At 58.6% G+C, this 18,095-nt stretch overlaps 3 protein-coding genes across 3 annotated transcripts; all 3 read right to left on the reverse strand.

Moving 5' to 3' along the window:
* Positions 1-101: 101 nt before the first annotated feature.
* TRAPPC14 (trafficking protein particle complex subunit 14) lies at positions 102-4,854 on the reverse strand. The gene is made up of 11 exons (XM_082856384.1): positions 4,079-4,854; positions 3,771-3,866; positions 3,536-3,665; positions 3,283-3,369; positions 3,013-3,133; positions 2,760-2,907; positions 2,547-2,629; positions 2,277-2,440; positions 1,579-1,733; positions 1,154-1,347; positions 102-1,042 (listed from the first exon to the last, which is right to left on the reverse strand). Exons 1-11 carry the CDS (start codon positions 4,484-4,486, stop codon positions 889-891), a joined length of 1,740 nt encoding a protein of 579 aa, XP_082712510.1. The 5' UTR covers positions 4,487-4,854; the 3' UTR covers positions 102-888.
* A 508-nt stretch (positions 4,855-5,362) lies between these two features.
* GAL3ST4 (galactose-3-O-sulfotransferase 4) lies at positions 5,363-9,208 on the reverse strand (the record flags this gene model as incomplete). The annotated part of the gene is made up of 3 exons (XM_082856385.1): positions 5,363-6,385; positions 8,600-8,903; positions 9,084-9,208. The coding sequence occupies 3 exons, from the start codon at positions 9,206-9,208 to the stop codon at positions 5,363-5,365; spliced, it is 1,452 nt and encodes a 483-aa protein (XP_082712511.1).
* A 2,611-nt stretch (positions 9,209-11,819) lies between these two features.
* Positions 11,820-17,577, reverse strand: GPC2 (glypican 2; the record flags this gene model as incomplete). The annotated part of the gene is made up of 10 exons (XM_082856915.1): positions 17,397-17,577; positions 16,577-16,735; positions 15,932-16,254; positions 15,028-15,108; positions 14,132-14,294; positions 13,751-13,881; positions 13,386-13,544; positions 13,157-13,296; positions 12,811-12,986; positions 11,820-12,067 (listed from the first exon to the last, which is right to left on the reverse strand). Exons 1-10 carry the CDS (start codon positions 17,560-17,562, stop codon positions 11,820-11,822), a joined length of 1,746 nt encoding a protein of 581 aa, XP_082713041.1. The 5' UTR covers positions 17,563-17,577.
* Between the last annotated feature and the right edge of the window lie 518 nt (positions 17,578-18,095).

The following is an 18,095-nucleotide window of genomic DNA, read 5'->3' on the forward strand; positions in this document are numbered from 1 at the left end:
AAACGTGAGTCTGATGTTCCCAGGCCCAGGGATGTGTCGTGTGTATTGGGGGAGGAGGGTCACACCCCATGTGTCTTCCAGCTTCTAGGGCCTCAGCCCAGAAGAGTGGAGCAAGGACACCTCTAGACATCTAAAACTGGGACTCAGAAGAAAAAGAAAATGGGTGGGAAGGGAACTGAGGGGAGCTATTTGGTGTACATGCTAAAGGAAATCTTTCTGAGCCCCTGGCTCTCTGCTCCTGCCACCAACACACAAAGAACAGTCATTCTTCTCCCTCCTGAACAGGTATTTAATAGTCTTATTTCAGTTGGAAGCAGTAGTTGGAGAATAAGTTACAGGAACAGACAAACCAAAAAAAAACCCCAAAAAACCAAAAAACCCCACATAAAGTGCTTCAGACTGCAAACGTAAACATGAGGACGAGGGGAGGCCACCAAGCTCTCTCCCCTGACCTGAGACAGGAGGGTCATGTCATTGTCGGGTCCCTTTACCATCACCACCCTCTGATCTCAGCCCTGCGGGTGGGAGGGAGGGAGGGAATGTCAGAGGCAGGGAAGACAACTTAAAGGAACGAGGAAAACACTTTGTAAACTTAGAACCAGGGTGCAATGCAGGGGGCAAGGGAGCTCCTGGAGCCCTTGCCTTGGCCGAGGGGTGGGGCCAGCCCCCCCAGGAGGTCCGGGAAATACTGTTGGCTTCATGCCACAGCCATCCCTGTCCATTTCACAGCTTCTTCCCTCGTCCCTCATCAGCAGACACAGACAGGCGGCCCTGAGGGCCTCCTCACCCTCGGTGGGAGGCATCCCAGGGGAGGCACAGCCTGGAGGGAGCACCGCTCCGGGGGCTGTTGATTTCCAGGAGTGTGAGAGGGAGGAGAGCTGGATGGCGCTACTTGACGGGCTCCACCACCAGGACCTTGCACTCGCGCTTGGCGATCTTGTCCAGAGAGAGCACAGCCTTGTCCGGGGGCAGGTAGAGGGGGCGGCTGACAGGCGAGGCCACGGGGGGCGTGATGGCCCTGCGCTCCATCACGCTGCCCGACCTGGGGGAAGGCAGAGGCTATGAGCTCTGGTTGGACCCAGGGCCCCTCCCTGCTCCCTCTCCAACTCCAGCCTCTACCAAGTCCACTGGCACCCCTCCCGCGGTTCCGTACCTCATGAGGTGGCTGCGGGAGGGCTGTTGGTGGGAGAAGGACTGAGAGCGGCCCAGGCTCGCCTGGTGTCTCTCGACCAAGTCCCGGACGGCAGGGCTGCTGGGGCTGCTCTTGCGAGAGAGAGGCCGGGCCTCTGGCGGAGGGTGGGACACGCTGGCGGTGAACTGCAGCTTCAGTTTCATGTGCTGGCTCAGCTGGGGTAGGGAGACATGGATCAGCCACCCAGCTCGGCTTCCAGGCCCCGGACCTCCTTTCAGGTCATCTTCCCCACTTGACAGGCCGAAGTCGGATCTAAATTCTACCTTCCCTCCGCGCGGCTTTGTAGCACCACCCATTATGCTTCAGCCACAGAAGCCAGCGGCCCTGATTCCTTCCACCTGATGCTCTGCCTCACCCAGCACACAGCCTGGCCCCCACCAGCCCACCTCGAAGAGCCCCGTCCTCAGAGCCTGGAAGGCCACACTGAAGGTGAGCGCGCTGCCCTTCCGGGAAAAGCCGAGGTTGTTGAGGGGTGTATGGCAGACGATGGAGTCCAGGGCTGCCTGCATGGCCCGGCGCTCCTCCTCACACAGCTGCTTTCCTGCGGGGGACAGAAACGGGGGCTGGGAAACACATCTGTATGGTGTTCCTCAGTTTGCAGAGGGCGTTCACGAGCACAGTCTTGTTTTGATCCTCAGAGCCACTCTGTGGAATAAACTGAGTATATGCTATTGTTTGCTGAATTTTATAAATAACAGTAGCTAATACTTACTGTGTATTGAGATCTATTCTAACCACTTCACATAATATTAACTCACTAAGTCGCTGTAAGAGCCCCACGAGGTATTATTTTCTCTGTTTGAGAGATAAGAAATCTGAGGCTCAGAGAGATTAAAGTAACCTACTAAAGGTCACACAGCTAAGAAGTGGAAGAGGTACAAGTCAAACATACCAGGGAGCCCAGCTCCAGTGTCAAGGCCCTTAAAATCACTCTGCCCCGTGGCCTCTCTAAACTCTCCATTGTGACACCATGGAGACCACCCCGGTTCAGAGCCGAAGCAGCCAGCCACAGTCACCCATCTCTGTGACTGCTTCCCTTCCCCTCCCCTCCTTCGGGACAAGGTTAGGCCTGGCAGCCACCTACCAGCCTGGGCGTGCTCCGGGGTCCACACGAGCCTCACAGCAAGGAAGTCTTGGAGATTGTTGAGCAGCGTATAGGTGACAGTGAAACGCTCGTAGGTCCGAACAGGGGACTCACAAGAAGCAGTCATCACAAAGCACGGGCGGTCCAGGCGGATGCTGGGCAGGCTAGAAGCAATGAGAGAGAGAGGGAAGCAGGATGTCTGTGTTTTGAAACAAAGATGAACAGGATGGTACCCAGGCAGAGCCAGGGTGGGGTGTCCCACAAACTCACCGGTAGTGGGTATAGATGCTCTGGGTAAAGGGCAGCTTCGGCGTGGACCACTGAACCACAGCGATCAGGGGAACTTCTAGGCCCTGCCAGAGGGACAAAGGGAAACATCACATGTATCAGAGGTTCCCTCTCCCCTTAGTCAACCCCCTGGCCTCTTCCTCCCACTGCATTTTCTCACCCTTTCTCCTGAACACACCAGTCTCTTATACTCACCTCCTTGGCCCCTGGAGGGGGCTGCTCACCCCCTCTGAGCTGGAACAGGAAGTTGTGTTCCTCCAGAGCACTAAGCAAGCAGGGGAAGCAGCCAGAGGTACCAGGGAGCCGACAGAAGGAGCCCATAGAGACTTCCCCAGATTGGTGACTAGTTCAGAAGAAAGGGACCAGAGCTGGATCTTTCCACACCAGAGCTCTCGGCCCTGCCCCCATCCCCACCACTGTGCGGCCCTGCCCCTCCCCAGGACCTCACCAGACATTGTCCACCAGCAGCACAGAGCCATCGGGCATGACAGGCAGATAACTGGCATTGAAGTTTGGGAGAATGCGGATATCCCAGATGGAAATTTCCTCCTGGGAGGAGCTGTTCAGCACTGTCGGAGGTAACCAGCTCAGCTCAGAGTATCTGGACCCCTTGGACCCCACCTTTTCCCCCCTAAAATGGATCTATCCCCACCAGAGTAACTGACACCCAGTCAGTGCCCTTGCTGCTGCCCAAGAACTGAGCCGCCAATCTGCTCACCCTTGAGCACGGTCAAGTGTTTTCCAGCCACAGTGAACTGGCGACATTTCAGAACTGGAGGAGGCAGCAGAGTCAGCAGGGTGCTCACTGCAGGAGAGGGCGGAGGCAAGAGATGATGGGCTGGGTGAGCCTCATTCCAACCCACAGTTCTAATCTTGCTCTTCTCTCCAGCTTGGGCACTTGCCAGTATCACCCCTCCACTGTCCCCCAAATTCCAGACTCCAGCATTTCCTCTCTGCATTCTCCTCCCCACCTTGGGCCTTGAAAGCGCTCTGCTCGCCCCGGAAGGTCTCCCCAGGAGATCGGGTTTGCAGCAAGCGCAGGTAGCCTTGATCTCTGACCTCTGGTGCCTCAACCTCCCGCTTCCACACGGTCACTACAATCTGAGCACAGGGGACACAGGACCACAGTCGAGAGAAAAGACACACAGCCAGCCTCAGAAAGGGCGTCTGAATTAGGACAACAGCTCCACCCCGTGCCAGCCTTACCTTGGCCTTAGGTGTCCCTGGGGGCAGTCTATCCAGTGAAACGGTGAGTGGGAAGATGACCTCATCTGTGGACACAATTGGTTCCTCCACAGGCAGCTGGGTTGTGAAAAGGGTGAAGAGGTCAGAAGAGTCAAGGCCGCCCGCAGCGCCAGCGTTCCCTTTAAGATCTGCGGTACGTGGTTCTCGCCCTCCCCTCTCCTCACCCGTCATCGGCCTCCCGCTTCCCTCCAGCGTCCCTCTCCCCTCCGGTCTTCGGAGCCCAGCAGACCGCCCCTCCGCCCTGTGCCGTGTCGCCCCGAGCTCCTCACCGTGGTCGCTCCCCCTGAGGTAGCAGGGCCCGGGCCGTGGGTGAGGAGGGGGCTGCAGCCTCGAAACAACCCCCCACCACCAGGGTCCCCGCCCCCCGGGGGTTCGGAATCCTGGTCGCCGGAGCCACCGCCCACGGGCGCCCCTCCGGCGCTGACCGAGGCCAGGGCGGCCAGGGCGGTCGCCAGTTCTGCCCAGGCCCCTCGGGAGCCCAAGCCCGGGCCGCCTCCGGCGCCGGACCCCACGCCGCCCCGGCAGCGCAGCACCAGCAGGAAGCGGACAGTCTCCCCCAGGTAGAGGTGGTTGCGCCGGGGCAGCGCCCGGTACCGGCCCGGGTCCCCAGCCAGCTCCGCGCGTGGTGGCAGCGGCACGGCGGGGAAGTACATCGAGTAGTCGCACTGGGACTCCATGGGCGGTGAAGGCGGCGCGGGCCGGGAAGCGAGGTGGGCCGTGGCCGGCGGAGGGCGAGGGGGCCGCTGGGGTGGGCCCGGGGAGCCCCGAGCCCCCACCGGTGCTGCGCGCGGCCGGACCGGCCCGACAGACCAGCCGGGGCCGGGAACCGGGGCAACGAGCCCGGAACCGAGACCCCGTGGGGCCGGAACCGGGGTGCTGGGCCGAATGACTGGAGAGACACCGGAAGCGGAAGGGAAGGGGCGTGGCCTCGGAGGCGCCGGAATTTGTGGGCGACCGGATTTTGGACAAGAGGAGCGGCGTGTTCCCGTGGTTAGCCCGCTGCGTGAAGGGTTTAGGTGAGACTGCAGACAGACCCCTTCTTAGAGAAGAACTATGAAGAGAACCCCCTCCAACCCCGTTTCTCCCAGGAAGATGCTCCATCCCCTTCCCTTCCGCCCTATATAGAGCAGGTCAAAGTTTCAAATTATTTATTCATTCAACGAACATTTCATAGTGAAATGAGTATAGCCCAGTAACAAATATTTCATAGAGAGATGGACGCGTTATTCCTATCCCTTGTGTCCCAAACAATCTCTGCCGTACTCCATGGTTTGCTCCTCCAGGGGGGCTTTGAGAGTGCTGTTTGGACCTGGCGGGGGCACGAGGTGCTGGGAAGGGAAAGGGGCAAGATGGGGGGAGGATGCTTCTAGGACTAGGATTCCTCGGCACAGGCTGGAGGACGTGGGGCCCACATCCGTGCTAAGTTCCACTGGTCCTTTGGGGAGCAGACATGGTCTCTGGGGGAAGCAGAAAGGGCATGTGGCTGCCTCACATTCATCACTGTGCCCCTGTGGCTCAGCTGCTTTTCAGCCTAAGACTTAGTGGTCTGATGCCTAGGGGGAGGGTAGCCTTGAAGTCTTGAGGGGCACAGAGACTGTTGGGGGGAACTGCTTGGCATCTAGTTTGTCCTTGTACTGTAGCTCAGGGGTAGCCAGGCGCTCACACTCCTCCTGGTCTTGGAGGCTCAGGCCACTCTGAAGCACGTAACCCAAAACCTTACCTGATCCAAACTGGAAAGGGCGGAACCGCCGGTCAGTGATGTACTTAGGGTCTAAAGCCTCACCCCCCACCAGACAGTGTTTAGCCAGGGCCTCTCGGCGAGCCCGGAGCTCCGCCACAGCACTGTCCAGCCGGCTCTGGCCGTATTGCTTTATCCGGGCCCACAGGCTGCGGTTGAAGTGAACATAGAGAGCCCAGTCCAGGTTGTTCCAGGCTCGGGCCCTTGCAGACAGCTGCCTGTCCTCAGCAGTCAGTCCACCATCACCGACAGCACTTCCGCCCTGCCCACCTCCAGCCTGAGCGTTGTGCATGAAGCCCACCACATCATCTAGACTCCAGCACAGGGCATCTGCCAGCAGGACCAATGACTCGTCAAAGTACTCGGCCACCAAGACCAGGTCAAAGACAGAGTCCAGCCAGGCCAGATTCCACTGGATGAAGGATGAAGACCTCAAATCTAAAGAGGCAGGGCTGGACGTCTGGCTGTGACCATCAGCAACAGTGGGAACGGGATGGAAGAGAGCATTGGGATCCAAGGTGTGGGTTCGCAGGCCAACACCAGAAGGCAGCTGTGGCGGGTTGGGATCTCTGGGGGGATGAGGATTCCCTCTCTTGGTCCTCATCTCTGGGGGAAAGGGGAGGCCAAAGTCAAACCATAGCAAGTTGCGTGCATAGTGGTCCCCACGGGCCCCGGGCTGGTAGAAGGCTCGGGGATTGTCCAGGAAGGCAGCCAAGGACGGTGATTTGCGGAAAGCCGATGATGTGGATTTATAGTAGGAGAAGGCAGAGCGGGCCAGAGCCGCTGGGTCTCGGACAATGGAAAAGAAGAAGCTGTCAGAAGGCATGACCTGAAGTACCTGCAGAGAAGAGGAAACAGACATAGGGAGAGAGAACTAAGCCAGGAAGAAACTAAGAGCAAACCCAGTGCCCACGGATCCCCCAGCCTCCTCCAACCTCCTTCTGACAGCTCTGCTGGGAACCCCCAGCTTCCTTCACCAGCTACATAGATCTTGGGTAAGGCACTTAACATCTCTGAGACTCAATTTGCTTATCTGCAAAACGGGGATCCATCATACCTTCCTTCCCAAGTGATGATGGAGGTTACATGAGATAAGGATAGGAAGGAACCTGGAACATGGGAAGCTCCTGGAGAACATTAACTTCCTTGGGCCTTTCTGTCTGCCTTGGTCAGTAACACTTCTGGAATCAAGCTTTGTGTTCACTTCTCCAACAAAAACCTAAGTGCCTACTCTGGGACTCTGTCACAACTCCAAGAAAGGAGCTGGCCTCAGGCCTTCTCAGGAGGATCACTGGCAGCAAATAGGGAGGAGACAGAGCAGTCGCAACGCTGTCTCAGGTATAGGCGTCAGGGGCAGGCCAAGCCCAGGATGGCCGAAGGACAGGGCACTCCTGGGGCTCCTTGGCATCTTGCAGAGCAAGAGACACCCCTGGAATGGGCACTGGGGAGCCATGGCCACTCGGTAGGGTGCTGCTCTGAGGCCTAGGATGTGCGATCCCACTTCTGGGCAAGAAGGAAGGTGGGAATTGGGCTGAGCCACACCCTAGCGTGGTCCTTCAGGCAGATCCATGCCAGAACTCAGCTCTGGGGCTCCTTGAAGGGTTTCTGCCTCTGAACACGACCTCTGTCATTGAACCTGACTCCCTGACAAGTCTTCCAGTCTGCTCTGCCGATGTGGGCATGCCTGCAGGGCGAGCCTGTGAGCTGTATGTCTCTTTGAAGGCATAGGGAAACAGTGCAGAGAACGGTCTGTGGCATCAGATGGACCTGGAATAAAATCCCAATTCAGCCATTTACCAACCCTGTAACTTTGGGCAGGTTATCGAACTTCTCAGAGCCTTCTCAGAGCCTCCATCAGTAAATCTCGGTTAACACTTACCTTGAAGGATGTGGAAGTGTGGGGAACATGGGGGGTAGTGAGGGGTGGTGACAATCATCCTAAACTCCAGAGGAACCTGCCTCAGTGACCGCTGTCCTCGCCTCACTCCCAGCAGTGCCCCCTCGCTTCCCATTAGATCACATTCATGCTGCTCAGCTCCAACAGGACTGCCTTTGCAGCCACCACTGAAGTTCTACCACCTACACACACACATGTCTTTAAGATGTTTTGCTCTAAGAACACCTGATATTTTCCTTACTACAAAGTCATGTCCACCCTTTCCTATAAAACCCACCTCTCCAGAAAGCCCCACCTCTTTTGATGACTATTCTCCCCACAGTTCCGAATACAAACACACATACACACGCACACAGCCCACAGAAGGCACTTGGACTTTGGAGCAGCTGGGCCTGGGTTCAAATGCTAGCTCTGTGGCTTTCCGTTAACAGAGGCCTGTCACTTAGCCTCTCTGAGATTCAACCTCCTCATGTGTGTAGTGGAGACACTTATAATGCCTTCCTGGCAGGATGATGGTAAGATGACTATCCAGCACCCAAGAAGTATTCAGTGAAAGTTCGCTCTTTCCCTGTATGTGTTCATTTGCCCATTGATTTTCTTCCTCCAAGAGGTTCGTGTGTGTGTGTGTGTGTGTACGGATGACCTGTGAGTGCGTGCACTCATCTCCCCCTTTAGAACTGAGGCTCCGGGGGTTGGGGGTGGGGCTGGGACTGGGGCTTGGCATGTAGCTGATCTTCAAAATCTGGCAGACGTGGTGAGGGGAGTGAGATGCAGCCGGGTCAGAAGGCAGTGACTGCACAGGGCCCTGGCAGTGCCAGTGGAAGGGGCCAGGAAGGGCCAGGTACCTGGAGGGAGGGTTGGCGGGGTGGGGTCAGAGTTGGCGGGACACTGATGCCAGCAGGATAAATTGGTCAAGAAGAGAGACTGCAGTAAACTCTAGATGGAGAGGGCAGAACTTCGGCTGCCAGAAAATTCTGAGGAAGGGACAGCTGAGGAGGGGGCAGCAGGACTCACCTTTGTGGCCCCCATGCCCAACTCTTGGGTGAGGGGATGCCTGGGGAGCCTCCAGGCCTGGGGTCTCCTCCCCTGGTGGTCTTGGCTACAGGCATGAGCCCATCTCTCGCCAGTCCTGTCCACCCCCTCGACACTCCTCACCTCTTTCAGGTTGAACCTCATGTGATGACAGAGGATGTGGAAGGGGGACTGGGTGCCTCCACCCTGAGGGCGGTAGCCTTTGACCCGAGAGGCCTGGAAAAGCTTTGGGTAGCCGAACTGATAGCGGGCGGGGAGGGCGAAGCGCAGCCCGTGTCGGTCCCCGTAGCGGTGAAGTAGACTGAGCACAGAGCTGCTCCCGGATTTATGCGTCTTCAGGAACACGAGTCGCTGCCGTGGCAGGCAGGATGGAACAGCTGGTCCCGGGGTTGAGGCCCAGGACTGTCGGAGCTGCAGCCCAGGTAGCCTGGGGAGAGACGGGAGGGGAAGTGTCGTGTCCCTCACCAGCAGGTGGATGAGTGTCTTGAGGAGAAAGGACGAGGGCGTGGAGCGTCCTCTGAGTCCCCAAGAGTCACAGCCCCAGGTGGGACGGGGAGGAGCAAGTGGGGGGGCATCTGTGGGGCGTTGGGACAAGATGGGAACTCACCTCCTCTGGAAGGGACCCCCCCAGAGCTGGAGGGCAAATCCGATGGTCATGAAGACTCCCAGAGCCACCCCCAGGCTCCGAGGCCCCCAGAGGCGCATGGTCCTGGTAGGAGACAGAGGGCCCATGTGGCACAGGGAAGGGGGTTGCTAGAGCGGGGCAGGGCAAGGGCCAGGCACAGAGGCAGAGACAGCTTGAGACAGCCGTGCAGCCGCGGAAGGCGCCGGTTCGAGTTTGGGGGTTCATTCCCCAGGTCTGCTCGCAGCCCCGGTTGAGTCTGCCCCCTGAGTTAGCAGATTTTTGCCTCTGTCAGCGTCTAGAAGGGAAATGAGGGGGAAGGAGGAGAGTCTAAGGAGGGGGTAGAGCCTTCTCTCCTGCTGCTGCTGCTGCAGCTGAGACCTCATTCCGGGCAGGGGGGCAGCGGAGGGGGGAGCCCTCTCTACACCCAGATCTTCTAGGTGCCCCACGACTGCTTCTCTGCTGTCAACCTGCAGCTCCTTCCAACCTCCACTGACAGCTCCTCACTGAGCCCCAGGGATTTGGAAGGCAAGGGGAGAAAGATCAGACCGGTCCGCTCATACCAGTGAAACAGACATCACCGGGCCCCTGACCACCTCCTCTGCCCCTCTGTCTGTGACAAGTCGGGCTGAAGAGCCCCATTCTGAGGCTGAGAGGAGAAGCCATAAGGAGCGAATGAGGGCCAGACAGGGCACCGGCTTAGGAACCCAGGGAGGTGAAACCACAGGAGCAACTTTGTAAAGAATAAGAGCCGACCAGCTCATCTAAGCTCAGGTATGCTTTCCCTCTTGGCGCCAGGCAGAGCCCAGTGTGTGAGAGGGCCTGGGGGGGTATAGGGTTGTTTAGGAAGCCCAGATCCCACACACCCCCATTCCCACTTTCCAACCCCAGCAGTGCACCCAGAGGGGATTGAGAGGGTGGGGCTGGAGAGAGACTGCGACACAAAGAGACAAAACCCGAACGCCGAGCTTCAGAATTCCTTCCCAGGCCCCAGCTTCCCAATCTACTGAGAGTCCAGACCTGCCCCTTCAATTCCAACCCGCAGCCCCTCCACCAAGCCCCGACGGCCCCCTTCCAGGACGAGCCCGGAGCGACCCCAGCCAGAGAGCCCACACTGGCCACCTAGAGACCCGCCCCCTCTGGCATCATCCCCCAATTTCCTCCCCCAACCCAGCCTCCAGGATCCAGCCCCGCACTGGACTCCTTCCTGTGTCCGGATTTCTTCTATTCCTTCCATCCATCCCTGTCTCCTCCCATTACCCCCGATTCCAGCCCGCAGTTCCCTCCAGCTTTGGTGACTGCTCAGTCTGTTGCCAGCCCTGAGTCGGCTCCCTCTGGGGTTCTCTCTATGAAACCCCCCAAGTCTCCTCCCATAAACTCTAGAGTCCCTCCACTGGCCGAGGCCCCGGCTTCACATGCCCACTCACCAGGCCACCTGAGGAGCAGCAGGGAAATCGGGGTCTGGCCCTGCCGCCTGCTCCAGCCACCGCCCGGTTTCTCGCTCGGCTCAACTTTCCCCCTAAACTTTCTCAGTGCCCAGGCTCCTCCCCCTCCCTCCCTTTGTCCCGCCAGTCTCTGCAGCTGATTCGGCTTTGATCGCGTCTCTGGGTCTCTCCCTCCCTGCACCTTTCCCTCTCCTTCAGGGCACCCAGCCTGCCATTGGAAGACACCAGTCCTACCCTCCTTTGGCACTTAGGAATCAATTATACTTTTTCTTTCAGCTTTCTGCAGAACAAAAGCCTCATTCAGGCAACCAAAGGAAAGAAGGAAAGAAGAAAGGAGAATGACAGACAAGAGTTGAAAGCAGACATTGTCAAGGACATGACAAGGTAGCCAGAGGCTGACACAGAGAACTGGGGCCCCGACTCTGACGGCAGGGTCAGTGGTGTGGTAATATTAACGGTGGCTTGGGTCCAAAAAGTTTTGCAGTCCCCTCCCCGCAACTCTCCCCATTTTGCAGATGAAGGTGCTCAGACCCAGAGGGTGGACAGCTTGCCCAAACTCAATCCCAGGGGACAGGTTCCAAGATAAGCAGGCAGAAATGAACTGCTGGTCACAGAGGCTCTGGGCTAAAGGTACAGAAAGTCACACATAGGGTCCAATAAATTAGCCATTTATTTATAGAATAAACATCGAGTCGAACACTGAAACATGAAACGGGGAAGCTTGTGAAGGATGTGGCGGATGGCAGAGGCCATGAGATATGCTTTTATTTCTTCTTTCTTTTTTCTAGTTTAAGAAAGTGATACTGAAAAAACTCGATAGAACCCAGACCCATAGATCCTGACATCCTAGTCCCCTGCCCTGCACCCCGCAAACACCAGCTTTGTCTGTTTCTGAGACCGGGTGCCCCCGCCCATCCCCACCTTCAACTTCCTTCAAACCCCTCCCCCCCGCAACTCTAAAACTCCTCCCTTTTTCTCTGTTGGGGCTCACCACCAGCCCAACCATAGAGGCTGGGTTAGAGAGACCACACCTCCTTCCTAAATAAATACCCCCAGCCCCTCCTCCCCAGATACCAAATGAAAAAATAAATATAGTGAACACCCACCCCCAACCCAACCCACCAATGGAAATCTGGATTTGGGGCCCCAGCCATTCACCCAAAAAGTCCCTTCTCTACCCTCTCTGCAGCCCCCTCCGACTCCTCCCCAGACCCAGCAGACGGGGGAGGAGGGGATGGGCCACGAACCCTTCTGATGCCAGGGCACCCCTCCCCAGTTATCGAGGTCCGAGCAGGGCCAGGGCTGAGAGGAAGAGAATGAGGAGGGGTTGGGTGTGAAAACTGACAGACGTCCCTCCAGTCCTGCTCCTGTCTTGGCTGTGGCGGATAATGACACCTCCTCCTTTGCCCCCAGCACCATCCCTTCGAGGAGGGCGAGGAGGCCGGGCCGGGGGGGCCACAGCTGCTGCCCCAGCCATCCAGTCATCTGCATAGTGCTGTCCCTCTCCAGAGCCGCTAGCGTCCTCTGCAGGGAGGAGAAGGATCGGAAACAGACAGGGATGGAAAAGAGAGGTAGCGGGAGACAGAGAGAAGGAGCCACAGGCAGCGAGGGAGAGAACTCGAGATAAAAACAGTGATAGGTGGAGGGGTGGAGGAGCAGGCAGGGTGAGAAGAGGGAGAAAGCGAATGACAGGAAGGTGAGCAGAGAGATCAGACACATGAGAATGAGGGGAGGCAACGAGAGACAGGAAGAGACAACGAGGCAGACAAAAAGGAGAGACAGATGGAGAGAGAGGATAAACAGGAAAAGAGAGAAAACAGACGTACACAGAAGCAGCGAGCAGACGGGAAGGGGGGGAGAGACAGAGACAGACAGTGGGAGAGAGGAAAAAAATGGACGTCAGTGCCTTGTTTCCCTGGCAAATTCTACTTTGGGGAGCCAGCCCCATGGCGCCCGCACCCCACTTCCCCACCTCCCGGGATTGCCCACTCTTAGGAGCTTCCCACCGTTCTGTAAGAGTGTTTTGGTGTCTCCCCCAGGGAACCATGAACTCAAGGATAGAGACCCTGTCATTGGTGCTCTACCCCCTACCTTTGAGTAAAGCGCTCAATACGTGCGTGTAAAATGTGTGAGGCAATGAATGGATGGTAACGGAGAGACGCCAGGGGAGGGACTACAGAAAGCAGGGGGCGGGGCTGCGGGTTGGCCCGGGTCCAATCGCGGAAAGCCGGGCGGAGCGAGGCCCTCGCGGCGGCCCGGGGCCTCACCCCAGTCCTCCAGCTCCAGGTCGCGTCCCAGGGCGGCCGCCTTCATCCTGGTCGTGGCCGCCCGGAGCTGCAGCCGCCGCCTCCGCGTCTGGAGGTCGGGGCTCGAGGCTTCCGCATCCAGCTCTGGGTTGTCGATCTGCCCGGCCTGGGGACCCCCGACCACGGGCGACAAGTACCTGCGAGCAGAGCAGCCCCGGAGGCTCCCGCCCCGCCCCCGGAGTCCGCCTCGCCCTCCCGCCCGCCGCCGCCGCCGCCGCCGCCGCCGCCGCCGCCGCCGCCGCCGCCGCCGCCGCCGCCGCCGCCGCCGCCGCCGCCGCCGCCGCCGCCGCCGCCGCCCGGCTCTCACCGGCCCCGCCCAGCTCCGGTCCAGCAGGGCGCCGCTTCCTGGGAGACGTCCGCAGCCACGCGGGGGTCCCCGCACACTGTCAGGGGCAGCCCGGCCCAGAAGCCCCTCACCCGGCCCAGCCGCTCGCGGAGCTCCCACACCTGGACGCAAAGAGAGCCCGGGAGGAGCTGGTGCGCGCGGCCCCCGCCCACCGCCGCGCCTGCGCCCCCGCCTGCCGCCCGCCACTCACCAGCCGGGGCAGGCTGGCGCCCGCAGCCGTCGTGGGCCGCTCCTCCTCCGCCGCCGCCGCCGCCGCCGCCGACCAGAGCCGGCCCACCTCCTCCCGGGGGGCTGGGGCACGGCGGGCGCGGGCCGGCGCCGGTTGGGGGCTGCCGCATTCCTGGAACACCTGCGGCACCGGGAAGAGACCCCACAGACAGTCGTCCCGCGGTAAAAACTACACTCCAATACTCCAATCGCCCCCAACACCCCAGTTTATCCAGAGGCCCTACAGTGTCTGACACCCTGCACTGTACCCCCAGCCTGGGGCCTCCCCCTCCACCCTTCTCTCTCCGGTCCTCCCGCCAACTCCCACTCTTCTCGTGGCCCCTGTACCTGGGCTGACAGCCCCACGCTGTTTTCCTGCAGATGCATCAAACCCTCCGCGATCTTCACCCCGATGGACTGTGCTGCTAGCTCAAAGGAAAAGGGGCCCTGGATCTTCTCGGCCAGGAACAGGAGACCATCTTGAAAGAGGAAAAGAAAGAGAAAGGGTGAAATGAGGGGACATCCAGGGAGATACTCACTGAAGTAGGATGTTCACGCAAATCCTGACCCCGGCCTTGGAGGGAAGCAGCAGGTCTTAGATGGGGGAAACTGACATGAGAAGAGCCGCTCCTCATCCTCTCCCCTCAGTACCGCTTAACACTCCCTCCCTGGTCCACCCTGCCCACCCCCACACAGACAGCCCTCCCAGGCTTTCCTGAATCCCCTCACCCAGATAGGCCCCCCAGTCAGGATCCAGTCCCTGGCTGCTGATACAGCCGTGGGCCACGTTGAGGCAGAAGCCCCGGCAGGGTGGCAGCGAGGGGACCCCCCGACAAAGGGGGCAGCCTGTCAGACGCATCACAGCCCGCTTGCAGCCTTCGGACAGCGGCATCTGGGAGCAGAGAGCAGGCCTGTGTCATCCACGGTTGGCTGCCCTCAGCCAAGCCTGGTGCTGGGCACAGAGAGAAGTCAAATGCCCCACCCCACCTTTCCCAGGCTCTCAGTGTAGAGCTGGATGTGAACATCTAGGACTGATGACCCCGTGTGGTAGCAGGAGTGACCCCAGGACTGCCACAGATCAGAGGAGGGAGGCTCCTAGGGGCCAGGTTGCAGATGCTGCTTCTTGGGAGAGATGGGGCGGTGAGGGATCTGAGAAAAGGTTCAAGGACAAGACTGAGCCCATCATGGTTGGGGAGAGAGGAGGATGAGGATGCAGGAAGTAAGGCTGGGAGGTCAGGGAGAGAATGAGCAGTAGAGAGAGGGCCTTGAAGGCCAGGCCAGGAACCTGGCCTCCAGTAGCAGGGAAGAGGGAGCCACTGAGTGGTCCTGGAGAAAACCAGGAGGGCCAGTACTCCAATCTCAGAGATGCTATGGAGATGAGCAGGCCCGTAGAGGCTGGCAGGGGGTAAGAGTCATCAGAGGGTCAGAGGTGGGAGGAGATCATGGGTCATGACACAAGGGAGACTCCAGCCTTCCTGATTTACCCTGGGATGCCAGGGCTTCAAGGCTGATATGGGAAGGCCCCAGGCCTCTCCTGCCAGCTGGCACCGGACTCTTCTTCATGGGACCTCTCCTGCTTCTTGTCTCCCTCCCTGGGCCCTGCCCATACTCAGGCTCCCTCTAACCTTAAGCGTTTCGCTGACCACATCTCTTCCGGTCTCCAGGCCCTGGATAAAGGCCCGGGCAGCCACCAGGGCCCGGGTTATCTGGGGGAGGGGAAAGAAGGTGAGAAAAACCACAGGACTGTTGAGGGTCAGTCAACACTGGGACCAAGAGACTGCACCAAGGGGATGAGCAGGGGGGTGAGGTTTGTAGGGTTATCTTGGGGTGGTTAGGAGTGTCAGGTGGTCCCGGGAGGCAGGTTCAAGAGGATCAAAGGAATCACAGTCTAGAAGGACCCAGGGGAACTGGGCTTGGGAAGAGGTGGAGGGATTACATTTTACAGGGCTTGGAGATAGAGGGGCTTGTATCAGAACAAACACTGAACCCGAAGCCAGGAGACCTGGGTGTGAAACATAGCTCTACCACGTATTGGCTGTGAGACCTTAACCTCTGGGAAGTTCAGTTTCCTCATCTGTAAAATAGGAATGCTAATATCTACCTCCTAGAGTTATGATGATAATTAAATGAGAGACTATAAATGAAAATTCTTCTTAAATATTAAGTGTCTAATTCACAGTTAGTTGAACCAGAGGAAGCCAAGGTATTGGGATTAGGGAGGAGTTGGCAGAAAGGTGGGGTGGGGGGAGGCAAGAGCAGGTGAGTGGGTCAGCAACTTGTGTAAACTAGGACACAGAAAGGGGGCCATCCAATTAAAGGAGACCAAGGAGCACTGGGTCAGGCAGAGGTGACTGAGGCTCAAGATAGGGGTCACCAGGTCAGACATGGCTGCCATGCAGGATAGAGGGATCACCAGGTCAGGGGTGACTGGGGCATGGAAAGGGGGTCATCGGGCTGGAGGTGAGTAGTATATACTTCAGAGGTCACTAGGTCAAAGGTGGCTGAAACTCAGGCCTTGGGGCCCCTCACCTGCAGGCGGAGGCGGCGGGGTGAGTCCCCAAAAGGCTTCAGAGAGTCATCAGCAGAAGAGGCCAGGCGCGTGAGGCAGAACAGGTAGTCAGGGGAGAAGATGTACTGTGGGTGCAGCAGGGGGAACATTTTCTCCAGGAGCTGAGCCCAGAAATCCACCAAGGCATCATCTAACCCCTCACCGGACCTCTCATAGTAGTCCCGTAGCTGAGAGAACAGGCCACTGAACAAGGGGGTGTGCTGGGCATACAGGCGGCCGAAGGAGCGCTGGAAGAGCAGGGGCAGGGAGTGCTCGGCTGATGAGAGCATCTCCCGAAAAACCTCTGTGGCAAGTGCAGAGAAAGGGGTGTGAGGTGGGGTAAGGCCAGAGAAGGATGGAAAAGTGAAAGGGCAGAGGCAGGAAGAGATGGGCATGGGGAGAGAAAAGAAAAGTGAGTCAGAAATTAAGCAACTCTTAGAGGTCTGGGCAAATTGGGGCTGGGGGTGGAGGGCAGGACCTTGAGAGAGCCTAGGGTGGGGATGCGGGGGCTAAGCCAGGGCCGGAGTGCCTTAGGGATAGAGTCAGGAGCAGGGACGGGATGCTTGCTCGGGTCATGAGCACAGAGAGGAAGTGCGAGGCCAGGTTTGGGGACGCCAGGTCCTCACCATCAAATCTTCTGTGCCGGGCAGCCAGTGTGTGAACCAAGAAGGAGCCGCTCTCTTCCACCAGGCCTCGGAAGGTGGCCTCAGTCTCCCAGGTCAGCTTCTGCTCTATCTCACTGGAACAGCAAGTGTACTCCTGGGGACAGATCCGGAGGTGCTCACCTGGACAGAGGAGACACGAAGGAATGGTGGGAAGTCATGTCGTGAAACTCCCTCCTTCTCCTGCTGATCTCTGGGGGCCATCCTTTCTCTTCGAACTGTCTGGTTTCTTTTCTATTGTCTGCCACCACATTCCCACCTGGCTCTACCCCCTTCTTATTGTCCCCTCACCCATCCCAGGTCCACTGGCACTAGCGATAGGATCAAATAAAGATGGGCCGATTTAGTGATCAGAGGGTCCTAGGTAGCCTGCCTAACATCGCACACCCCAGGCCTCTAAGGACTTACAGGATGGCTTCAATGGGAAGAATGGGGTTTGGAGGGGTGGGATTACCTGGTAAGAAAGAAAGTATTGTTATAGAAGGGGCTCATGGAAATAGCGAGGGGAACAAATTGGGCTGTGAATAAAGAAACACAGAGGCGGGTGCTAATTACTAGAAAGGGATTCCTGGGGTGGGGGTGGAGTAGAGAGCTATTATCTGAACAGGAGTGTTATTGTGATCCTGGTAAAGAAGTTCCGGAGGAGAAGAGACATTATTACTATGAGACGAAAAGATTATTATAACGGCCACTCTGAAAGGGAAGAGAGTTATTGTGAGATGGGGGGACCGGCCCCCGCCCCCTCCCTCGCCCCCAATTCTCTAGTCTTCCTTTTTCTCCTCACCTGAGATCAGGGCGGGAGGGAGTAGGCTTAAGCTATATCCCCGGGCCCCCAGGATCTGCCGGGTCTCAGTGCAACTCCGGGTGACCTTTGCCTCGATACCGGGTCCAGGACCAGGACCGGGACACAGAGGCAACAGCAGAAGCAGAAGAGATCGCAGCGCATACATAGCTGCTGCCACCTTGGGACGGCAAAGTGGGTCCTAAGAAGGAAAGAAGAGCCGCCCGAACTCAGGAAGCCGGTTCTCTGCCGCGGGATCGCCCCGCCGGCCAGAGAAAGAGCGCGACCTCCGAAAACTGAACACGGAGCACGATCGCTGGACTAGGCGGCATCTGCCGAGACAATGGGAGCGGGAGCCGGACAGGAGGCGGGGCCCGGGGCGGGGCCCGGCCAATGATGGTAAGGAGCCGGACTCAGGGGCGGGGTCAAGGGAGAAATTAAGCCAATGTACTGGGGAAGCTCGGCAGTGGGGCGGGACTCGGCAGGACTAAGGAGGCTGGGGGAAGGGCGTGGCCTTCCTCGGGGGCGTGGCTATTTGGTTCGCAAGGCGGGGCCCGGGTGGAACCCAGCGTGTGGTAGTTGAGAAGCCAGATTAAAGGAGCTCTTACTAGTGCAGTGTGAAACCCGGCCAATGGAGGGGGAACTTGGGGGCAGAGGAGCGGGGCTGGGGCGGGGCCGGGAGGAGCCGAGTTAAAGCAGGTG

This window comes from Leucopleurus acutus, assembly GCF_964270905.1.
Source record: "Leucopleurus acutus genome assembly, chromosome: 16".
Classification (NCBI taxonomy): Eukaryota; Metazoa; Chordata; class Mammalia; order Artiodactyla; family Delphinidae; genus Leucopleurus; species Leucopleurus acutus.

Excerpts from the sequence above, each read along its gene's own strand:
- TRAPPC14 (XM_082856384.1), bottom strand. The coding sequence starts at position 4,486 with ATGGAGTCCCAGTGCGACTACTCGATGTACTTCCCCGCCGTGCCGCTG. Across the intron at positions 3,867-4,078 it reads CCTCAGGGGGAGCGACCACG|CTGCCTGTGGAGGAACCAAT; the intron begins GTGAGGAGCTCG and ends TTCACAACCCAG. Across the intron at positions 3,666-3,770 it reads CAGGGACACCTAAGGCCAAG|ATTGTAGTGACCGTGTGGAA; the intron begins GTAAGGCTGGCA and ends CCCTGTGCTCAG.